The sequence below is a fragment of the Polistes canadensis genome, unplaced genomic scaffold, assembly GCF_001313835.1.
Source record: "Polistes canadensis isolate GaletaPanama2010 unplaced genomic scaffold, ASM131383v1 scaffold_49, whole genome shotgun sequence".
In the NCBI taxonomy this organism is placed as follows: domain Eukaryota; kingdom Metazoa; phylum Arthropoda; class Insecta; order Hymenoptera; family Vespidae; genus Polistes; species Polistes canadensis.
The window spans coordinates 512,991-524,891 of NW_014569596.1; the positions used below are offsets into that span (position 1 = coordinate 512,991).

Sequence of the window (11,901 nt, forward strand, 5' to 3'; positions counted from 1 at the left end):
TCTACATGTACGACTTACAATTAGTTTCTTTGCCTTCTACCGAGATTTTTATGTTCTACCAACAACTATCGTAATCCTTTTTCTTTTTTTTTCTGTTAGTATATATTATTTTCCCAAATAGTTTCTCAACGATGTTTATAATACGAAAAGGAAATACAATGATCGTAATATTACTAAATAATGTCATGGATAATCTTATGTATAATTTAACGAAAAATGAACCTTCGGCATGGAATTTTTGATTAAAGATCGGAATACGTTAACATAAAATATTTAAACGACAGGCTTTTTCTTCTTCAGACTTTTTTACGTTGAAACTTTAACGAAATTCCAGAAGTTACAGAGAAGAAAGATTTATAAAAAATTTTTAGAGTACACTACTGACGAAACATTTATCATTTAATGCGATTTAATTGATAGACTACTCTTACTAGTTTCGCAAGAAAAATCTTCTCTTTGTAAAAGAATCGTTAAATCTTTAGGGATCCTTCTATCATCTGTAAATTCGTGGGATCCAATGACGCACCGTTCGAAGATTGGCAATGAGTAAGATTAATTCATTGATATCTTGTTCTACATTTTTGAATTCCGTTATTATTTTCTAACGTAAATACGAACGATAAAGAACACGTTAAATGTTTTCATCATCGAGCTAACGTGTTTGATAATCGTTAACAAAAAATTGGTGTCACTTTCACGTGTTCTTAACAAACACACATATATACAATTGCTAGCAATGCATTCGTAGCGCGTACTTTTATTCGTCGTAAATGAATGACTCATATAATTCAAATTATACATTTTATTAACACTTTACGTAACTCCATTTCTTGTTCTTTTTTTCCATATACCTTTTTAAATATCACCATTTTTCTTAGAATTCATATTCAACATGAATCAACTATAAAAATATTTGACGATGAACTGATGTTTCGGAGAATAGGACACGTAAGTAGAAATACATCTTCGTTATACATGACTACTATGCACACATCGATATTTCCATACGATATTGCAATTTCAATGATCTTTGGATTCGGAATATAGGTCAAAGGCATTCGGTTTTTAATCGATCAGCTAGACGCTCGATAATGCGAACGTTGAGATTTGCATCAGTAAGATTATCTTCCATCCCCGTTGTTAGAATATTATCGTCGATCTTTTCTACATCAACTTGACTAGTTTATTAACTACTTTTATACTATAATCAAATTTGTACGATAAAAAGAAAGACAGAAAGAAATAGACAAAAAGAAAAAAACAACGAGCACATCGTCTATGTTCAGTCAAAAGTCAGTAATTATATTTTCATCTTATTTTCGATATAAAAAGGATCAATAATAATGTACGAAAGTATTAACAAAAAGCATACTTTATCCAAAAGTTGATTTTTCTTATGAAAAATTTTTTTGACGAGCAATAAATTCATATTAACATATAAGTATAAAAGTTAATAATTATACGTATATAAATATTAATTAGATAATTGAAAAAAAAAGTAATTACGTAACGTAAATTGCAACGTTTTTGTGTTGAACATTGAACTTTAGTCAGAACGCGTAAAAACGGCAGATATAATAAATTCATAAGTTCATTCGACAATCTTTTATTACGCAACGGTTCGCCATATTTTAGTTCATAGAGTAATTACGTTAGCAGCATTATTTTAACAATGCACGACTTCATTAATGTCCATTGTATTATTAAATTAAATATGATATCATTATTGTCAATATGTTAGAATAAATGAATTATTCGATTAATGCAGAATAATTAAAATGAAAGAATTTACACATTTCGAGATCAATCATATTCATTTTTAATTAACAAGAGATTTTTTATTAAATATTAATATTATTGATTGATTGATTGATTAAACCGTTGTTAAGCTAGTTCGAATATGAAAAATATAATTGTTAATATTTATTCGATCATTCCTACGAGTATCAAACGAAAGTTACAAATAAATATGCAATAACATTTCTTCGAAATGACGTTAAATGCGTTTTCTTATCAAAGATAAACGCGGGAATAACCGGATCCGTACGATTTTATCGTAATGATTTTCTCCCGGAGATACCGGGAAGAAAAAAGGGAAGTATTTCTCCATGTTTTTTTCGTAATAACATGCTCACAATTGTGCGAATCTTATCAGTTGCACTATTTCGCAAACTACGTATATGTCTTCTTATTCCGATAACCAATTAGTAATTATTATAAGGAAAAATAAAACGATATTAAATCGCACATCGAAAATAATAAATTAAATACGTTGATTATGTCACGAGCTAATTAATTATACATTAGAATCGGTTATAACACGTTTACCGATGATTATCTATATGCAACAAAATTTCTGAATGTATTTGTTCGAGCATCATTCATTTTGAATCATGTATTTTACGTTAAAAAAAACTATTATATATATATATATATGTAAGAAACCTAAAGACAATTTTATGATCATTAACTCTTACTCAATAGATTTTTAGCTGGAGAAATACTCGACGAATAATCGTTATTTACATACGTGTGCTAATGCATTAGTATCTGTCATTTTAATTGCTCTTATTATTATATATTCTCTTTGATAACCCTACGAAGAATCACGTAATTACAGTCAGGTAACAGTCGACGGAAATGACTTTTGCGTTTGATACTCAAGGAAAATGCAATTTGTCGTGACATAACTCGTAAGTCTAACTGCGGAAAACATTGAAAAAATTTAGGATCACGTGGCATTCTCATACGTAATTATAAATACTTTCATACTTATATACACACGTCGCTCGCGAATTGATTGTCTGATTCGTTCGTCACGTTTTTAAACAAACATAGAATAAAATTCTAACGAAATTTTGCTTTTCCCGATTTTCAATAATGATTAACCTGATTCGATATTTTTTTGTCATGGGTAAGAAACAAAAGAAAAGTTTTCCTCTCGTAGATTCTATGGAGTTTGAGTTACTACCATGATGAAGGAAGGAAAGGAGATTGGCTTCGAAGGTTAATTTCCGTCTTGGTCGTTGAATGTGTGAGTGGAACAATGTCCTTCACGGTCAACGAACAGGTGAACGAGATTTGTCCCGGCCAAGTCAACTACTTCGAAAAAGACTACTCTTCGTTTCGGTAGATAAGCTACCATATATTTTATTATCTCGACGAAAAAGCAAGGACGAGTTTATCGTCGAAACCGCTTTTGTGGTTCTTATCGTACAATTTTTCAAAAAACTATTTCACAAAGAAAACATCTTTAAAAAAAAAATAGAAAAAGACGACTAATACTAATGTAAGTCCATGAATATAACAAAAAGACAATTAAGATTATCGTGTGGATATGTGAAAAAGAAAAAAAAAAGAAAAATGCAAGGTATACGCGGAGATAAATTATTATATCGCGGAAACAGGAAAAAAACAAGACACGAATAATAAAATTGCAACAGAAAAAAAAAAAACATTTTCCTTGAACATCACTTATCTCGTAGATCAACGGTATATGGTGATTACCCGGGGCACAACTTAACTTCGCATTTATAAATGTACAATAGATAAATACGAGAGGTAACGAGAGAGAGAGAGAGAGAGAGAAAACGAGTTACGTCGTTTCGATGATAACCAACATACAAAGTTAATATTCAAAATTTCTCAGTACATTTAGAACATGAACTAATCTGCGATCAAATGTTCGTATTTTTGGATAATCGCATGAATTATCAAAAAGATAAATCAAATATAACAGAATACTACAAACAAAATATATAAAAGAAAACAATTTTATGGAATCAAATCTTTATAACGTTTCAAAAAGAAAAAAATCAAGAAAAAATAAATATATTTTTGTTAAAATTCAAAGATGAAACTAGAAGAAACTCCTAACGATATTGCATGTCACGATGTAAAAGGCGAACGTAGCGTGAAGGAACTTTGATTCGCGAACCAGAATCTCTCTCTCTCTCTCTCTCTCTCTCTATGTATATATATATATTCTTCTCTATCCTACTGACTCTTTGATCGAAAACCACACGATTACCGAACGTGATATTTCTCGCTGAAATCGAACTTTGAAGGATCCGTTCCGCATACAGAGAACGATTCGATTTGCGAAAGAGGCGCGTCGTCTTTGTATCGGCAAATTCGAGATCGTAAATCGATAATGTTTTTCCGAGATACAGGTTGATTCAAGAAATGATAAAGAGAGAAACAAAGAAAACGTTTCCGCTATTATCATTCCTTGTGAGATTATCGAAGATCGTAGTATAGCACGAGGTAGATTCGAGTAATTTTCGAAAATAAGCTACCTTTTAAAGGATAAAGAGAAAATTCTGTGGAATCGTTGCGAGATATACGCCGAGATAAATGCATCAATCTTGCAAACTCGATTGATCCTAATAACAGATTCTCATTGAAGAATAAAGATTAAATAAAACAAAAAAAAAAAGGGCGACCTTTACAACTGGAATTAATTAAACACCGAGCTTATAACGCAAAAGCTATCAACACGATTCACGTTTCAATGCTTCCACTTCGATCGCAATAATCTAATCATCTAACAACTACTTATATTTCTTTTACATCCTCGTCATTTTTTTTTTTACCTCACATTTATTATTTTTCTTTCACCTAACTTGCTAACGACCAAGCAATTCAATTGAAATCATTTAAAACACGTTGTAATAACGTAAAAATGTATACACTAGTTAAACTATTGTTTCGTGATAATATCAAAATTATAGTAGCTCGATAGTGATTTTACGCTCGAAGAAATGTAATTTAGATGCTATTTCATGATCGAAGATATTAACTACTGTCATTAGACGTCACGGATGAACACAGAAATAAGAAGAGTTTGTAGGTACACGAACAATTTTGTAAAGTTCTCGTAATTATCGGCACGATATCAAAACGGGAAAATAAAGAAAACATGCGAAATCATAGCGCGTTTCAAAATCCAAACGTATTATTTTGAACAATTCCTTTATCAACAATAAATAACGTATAATAATAATAATAATAATAATAATAAGAAGAAGAAGAAGAAGAAGAAAATGAATCAAATTAGACTCACCTCAGCAAGATATTGAAAGCCATGATCCTCGGCAACTTTTCTAGCTACTTCCGGTCCTCCTTCGATGTGAGCAGCCCACTGATTGGTATAAGCTCCGACTCTGTCGCGAAGAGTCACCAGAAGAGCCAGACACGCAAGTCCAAAAATCCTTCGAGTACACATGATAGCTCGTAGCTGTCACTTCACCGATATAACACTAATAGCACTACAAAACACTTTAGCTATAGTAGCAGCAGCAGCGATAAAATCAGCTCCACGACCAGCGCGGTAACCGATGACGATAACGATGATAATGATGACAACAACGACGACGACGACGACGACGAAAATGATTTCAACTTCACCTTAACATTTTTATCCACCGATATCCTCCTCCACCAACACCACCACCACCCACCACTGCCACCGACAACACGAAGGCCGAGCACCGTCGCCACAACGAAGGAACCACGTTGACGTTAGTCCTTGTGTCAGTGTCGATTGCGATGCATATGGAATGTCAATTGGGGCTAAAGAAGAAGAAGAAGAAGAAAGAGTAGGAGTAGGAGTAGAAGGAGAAGGGGAAAAGATAAAGAAGATGAGTAACAAGGAAATAGAAGAAGATAATATGTGATAGGGAAAATCCCGCTTAAGAAAAGAAGAAGGGGGGTAAGGAAAAAAAAACACTAAGCAAAGAAGAATTAGGAGGGAAACTAAGAGGAGGAGGAGAGAGCGAATACGATAAGAAAATAGAAGAGGAAGAAATCTAGAGAAGAATGAGGAAAAAAAAACACCTGCTCCTACGCGAACCGTCCGCCGACGACGACTGAGCCGTCAGCGGCTCGCCTTGCTCGTTAAGTACCCTCCACAGTGTCGGCCGCCTTTGACTTCGGTCCCCCGTTAACTTCGCGTGCGAAACAGCACGACAAAACAAGCGCGCGCGCGCGCGTACGCACGCACCAATTTAATCCTTTTTTTTCTTCTTTTCTTCCTTGGATAAAACACCAGACACAACGTTGATATTTAAGCTTCTTCTTCTTCTTGTTCTTCTTCTTTCTTTTTCTTTCTTTCTAGATTTTGCAAAACGTATCTCTCTATATACGTACGTGTGTATATATCTATTATGTATATAAGTGCACGCGTATATTTCGCGAGATACGATCAATTTATCTTCTCGTATCGTAACCAACCACTTCCGACCTCGTCTTAACAGCTAACATTACTACGTTGATCTCGATTGTCTTTGCTTGATCGATAGATCGACCTAAGATCGCGCTACAACAGATCTGTCGTCCTTTCCGAAGCCAGTCATGATTGTGTGTGTGTGTGTGAGAGAGAGAGAAAGAGAGATTCCTTTCTCTTTCTTTCTTCTATTTGATACTTTGTTCGAAGCTGTACACCCTCCTCTACCTCTTTCTATCTTTTTCCTTCTCTTCGTTCCACTTGGCGATCACTTTGTCGACCTACCAACGCCGATCTGCAATAAAGAAGAATAGACGGAAATAATCGTAATGCTTCCCCTTTTTCCTCCTCCTCTTCCTCATCCCACTCTACCTCATCGTTCTTTGTCGAAGAAAAATCTTTGCGATTATCTTTTATCTCGCGTTGGCACTTTGATGAACATCGTCGTGATGACTCGTCCGATTAACGATTAACGAGTCTGTTCATTTATGAAATATTATATAGATAAAGTAAAATACAATATTGTTCTTATCGACGATACAAAAGTTACGTTTTATTATTCTGATTTTATTATTGATTCAAATAATTTAATTTTAAATATAAATATCATAATATAGATTTTCTGTGTGTGTGCAATTTCAGAGCTACGGGGGCTCTTAAGAGAATATTCTTTTATGATTATTGTATTAAACGAAAAAAAAATGTCGATAATAAAATTTGAATACGTACTCTGTATGAACACCGAGTATATTTTTCGATAAATACGATGCGATATCGAGGCAAGTTAATTGCGGAAAGAACCGGATAAGCCGATTACAGCACAACCGTTTACATTGATTTTGTTAGCGTTAATAATTGCATTACATCACTCCCGCATCACAATCTTTTCTCGAAACAATTTTCAAAGTCCTATTAACTCTCAAAATGTGGAATCAAAAATTCGACCCGTAATCTTATCAGAATAGCGAATATTTCAATGAGTATTATTTTATCACGTGATAAATAAAATATTCTTTAACTAGGTATATACGACGACAAATATGATAACAAATTGGAGCGCGCGAGCATGTAATCATCCCATAAATATAATACATACAAATAACTTTACTTTATCGTCTTATCTCTTCAAATTAGATTCTAAAGTTCTATTAGTATTAACGAATGTGCGCGAGTATTTGGTCAATTATACGTTGTACTACTTTAGCAAGTAGTCGTTAAGTCAACAACTCGAAACTCGCATTTCTATTAAAGATATTATTATTTCTATATGGTATAGAAAGTGGTAGGAATTAATAGGAAAATTATGACTTTTTTGAAACAACACACACAATAAATGTAAAACGTAATATCATTTTGAAACTTTTTTTAAATATCTCGCACGATCAATCTAAATTGTAATTTCTTTTTTTAAATAAAAATGACGAAAAAATTCGTAATATTTCGACGAAGATATGGCAAAATATGGGGTGGGGAGGGGAGGGGAAAGAAAAAAAGAAATGTGAAATCAGGAAGATTGCAAAGTTCACTAAAATATGATATTGTTCAAGATGACGTATGTATTATAGCAGGTACAACACGCATGTTGTTGTTCGCATCAAAGGGCTACTCGTTAAACGAGTAATGTAATAATTACCCGGCAGATATTACATTCCATGAGTAGAGTATTCTCTGTTATGAGAGATCATTTGTATTCGCTCCACAGAAATAACCTCTCTCGATTACTTTAATTACGAAGTTGTGTCAACGAAGATACGTATATAGTACTTCGAGAGAGAGAGAGAAAGAGACTAGGACGTACTACTTCGGTAAGTCAATACCCACTCCAAATTCCCATGTTCTCTCGCTAAAGATGTAAATCCTGTTCCGTACAATGGATTAAGTCTAACGAGTGCCGAGGAAAAAGGAATGGAATTAGGTCGGAAACGCGTGGAAGTACTTTTCCGATATGAACTATAAAACGTACAGAGCTTAAATATTATATTTGAAAAAAAAAAAAAAAAAAAAAAGAAGAAAAATAATAATACAAGAAACTAAAGAAAACATCGGTTAATAAAAAAGATACGAAAGGCAAACAACGTTAGCGAAAGTAACCAAACAAAAATTGTTGGATAGATTTAAAAGACACGAGCATAATCGTTCATTGTCATACTCGTTTAATTACACTTCATGAATCGATCTAACCAAAATTTCAAACTATTGGGAAAAAGTCAAGTTGGTTTACCGCGCAAACCCCTACGTCCCGAAAATGTTCAACCAAATACTACTACCTTCCTACCTACCGACAATTGCAAACTTTCTAACATAAAATATCTTTGATTAATAAAGTTACTTTTCTAACTGTAATTGATAGTTAAATTCTTGACGAAGGAAAACGTTGTGTATATAACAAACACACGAATAGAAATAATAACGAAATAAAGAAGAAAGAAAAAAAATAGAATAGGGAAAAAGATCTGCGGGGAAATAGAAAAAGTTGTAAAAAAAAAAATAAAGAAAAAAAAGAAAAGGAATAAAAAGAAAAGAAAAGAAATAGAAAATACACACAAAAGTTCGAATACACTTATTTCGTTGAAGCTTAACGTAATTTTCGCGCTAGTCGAAAGCAACTTTGGTTGGTAATAAAAAGAAAGGTAAAAAAAAAGAGTTAAAGACAAAGAGAGAAAAAAGTAGAAGACAAGAACGACTATTCGCATTATCGGTATGTTTGAACGGATCTTCGTTCGAGTCAGCTTCCGGAAAAAGGACTCACGTCGTAAGAGCGAGTCGATCGTTCGATAACTTTGGAAAGAAAGAGAGAGAAAGGGCGGGGGTGGTGGGGAGAGGGGGAGACAGATAAGGGGAGGGATTGAGGGAGAACACCCTACTTCGTGCCTCGGAGAAAATTGCATTCGCGGCCTGACCTTCTCCCTTCTAACTCTACTCTCTCGAGTTGCGATGAAGAGAAAAGAAGATAAAAGATAAAACGAGAGAAAGAGAGAGAGAGAGAGAACTCACTGTCGTTCGCTCAGAGAAGTGAATTAAATTCGAGCCCGTACTTATCCTCTTTCTCTCGTGAACGGGTTTCCCTCTCAGTAGCCTTTTCCAAAGCCGAAAAAGCGAGGATGACCGACTGCAGCCTCTGCGTCCACACCAATCTCGAGTCCCTTTTTAATTTCAGGACAAAAGGGTCACCCTGCATATTCTGTTCATTCTTTTTTTCTATCTCTATCACTATCCCTATCTATTTCTCTAACTCTATATTATCTCTCTATCTCTCTTTTCTAACCTTTCGCTTTTTTATTTTTTTTCTCTTTTCTTTTTTTTTTTATTCCTCTGCCTCCTTTCGCTCTCTCAAAGTTCCATTTGCCGACGCCTGCCTCGTCGTAACGAATATGGACTTTCGACGTGAGCGCACAAATGAAAACGAACGAGGCCGAGATCCTCTCAGAGGGTAATAATCCAAGGCCTTTTGCGTCTTTCCATTTGTATAGTCCTTGTAGATTTAATGTATGTTCGAGTTTACACGTGTATATACCTATGTAAACTCTATATAAATAATACTCTTATTATACAAAATGATACTACTCTAATCGTAATGCATATATTATACCTAAGACCGATGAGATAATCATTCTTAAAAAAATGAACGAGGTGTACAATATTAATAAGAAAATTTCGATATTGTATTTTTCATATTAAATAATGACCTTCGATTTTTATTATTTTCTTTAAGAATACTACTGGTCAATTAATTTCTCCTTTTAGAATCGATTAACGTACTCTACGCGTGGGACAAGGTATAAATAACTTTACCGTAGGCTTACGTAAAAAGGTGGGTCGTTTATTAATAACTTTTGCGTAGGACCTCTATAACGCGTTATGTTTGAATAAAGTATATACATTTTTGTTCTTTTTTCTTTTTTTTTTATAAGACCACAATTTTATTCCTATTAAACGGGGTAAACAGTTAAAAATACTTTCGATAAAATTCTCTTTCATTTAGACGCGTCAAATTTATAACACAATTTGTTTCAATCTTTGATTATAGAACACATGTTATTTATTTTATAAATTTGATAAAGATCTGACTGTTAGTTTGAAAAATATATTTCGCGTATTCTAAAAATAAAATTTGTTCATATTTCATCAATTTTCACCTGCCGGGTTTATGAATAATTGTTTTGTGACTCGCAATAAATGTCATTACATTTCAATAAAAATCCCCACAACGTGCTGTTATAGAAATTAGTATGCGTGTTACGTATATACATATATGAGAGTACAACCTAAAAGAAAAATATTAACGTGAATTTCAAACGAACGAACGAACGAACGAACGAACGAACAAAAAGAAAAGGTAAAGAAAAAGGAAGGTGAAAATGAGAGGACGGATTTAAGAGTCAAAAATTGATTAGTGTCTCGAAATAAAAGGAATAGAAATTAATTCTGATAATAGATTACGCGAGAACAGGTGGTTGTGCAAACGACGCTTTTCGTATCACCGACAAGCTGAGGTTACATCCAAGGGATTAACCTTCATCGATCGAAAGATTCGGCCGGTAAGCAGTAATTGCGACTATTTCGAAAGCAAACCTATCGCTTTACTGCATGATTTGTAATGAATAGAAAATCTGATTAAGAAATACGTTAATAAATGTAAATATTCTGGAGAAAATAAATATCATTGGAAGATAAATCTTCAAACAATTTTTTTACTAAAGATTTATTTTTCGGACATTTTCAATGGAATATGAAGGATTACAAAAAAATAATTATCGTGATAGGATGAATATAAATCAAGCAGTGGATTGTTTTTGAAAAGCTGTTTAATTTAAATATTATCAAAGAGATATTTTCCTCGTTTATACATTAACATATAATATATATCACGTATATGTATATATATATATATACATACAGAGAATCATTTTAAAAAATAGATAGAATTGAAATAGAAATATAATCGATATATTATTCGATTCTTTTCTTTTTTTTCCCCCCCGCAATAAGAATTAATTCCTTGATTTAATCCAAGCCCATTCTTTATAATTTCAAACGGAAAAAAGTCACGAGAAAACGATACTTTAAATCGAATGGAACAACGAGCTCGCGAGCTCGCTGAAGCGTAATTCACACTTTGAGAAGAAAAGAGTCGAGATGAATATAATACCAGTTATCAACGTCAGAAAACGATAGAATAATAATTTAGACGATTAATAGGATTTTTACCGTACCCATGGGTCGAGTCACTCTGTTCCATCCCGAAGGATTTAGTTTATATAGAGCACATACGTGACCGTGATGCCTTGTAGGAGCTTAAATCTCTCAGTGAATTTTTCCATACTGACGCGAAACGAAAACAGATATATATTATTGGTCACGTACGACGATTCGTTAAAAATAAATCGATTGCTATTCGCAAAAAAAGGAAAAAAAAAAAAAAATCATTTTACTTCACTTTAAACCACCAACAATAAAATTATCGATAATCTTCTTCCCTATCATAATCTAAGATTAAAGATTGAGAAAAGCTTTGCTAAAATCGTAGAAAAAAAAAATCTTCAAACGATGAATTTTCATTCTAACTATTATCGCCATAACATAGTATATACGTCGTCGTAAAAGATAACAAGATTTAATAAAAAAAAAAAAAAAAAAAAAAAAAATTAAATGAAAAGTGTCGATTTAAAGGAAAG

At 33.0% G+C, this 11,901-nt stretch overlaps 1 protein-coding gene across 2 annotated transcripts in view; it reads right to left on the reverse strand.

Moving 5' to 3' along the window:
• Nucleotides 1-11,901, reverse strand: part of LOC106785371 (furin-like protease 1) — a 183,854-nt gene that overhangs the window by 165,289 nt on the left and 6,664 nt on the right. The window contains exons 2-3 of one of the 2 annotated variants that reach the window (XM_014745762.1): nt 5,839-6,521; nt 5,066-5,529 (exon numbers count right to left, since the gene is read on the reverse strand). In XM_014745762.1, the coding sequence (XP_014601248.1) occupies nt 5,066-5,227 (162 nt within the window). In that variant the 5' untranslated portion in view covers nt 5,228-5,529; nt 5,839-6,521. Of the gene's footprint in view, nt 1-5,065; nt 5,575-5,838; nt 6,522-11,901 lie in introns of both variants that reach the window. The other variant, XM_014745761.1, reaches the window with a different exon arrangement.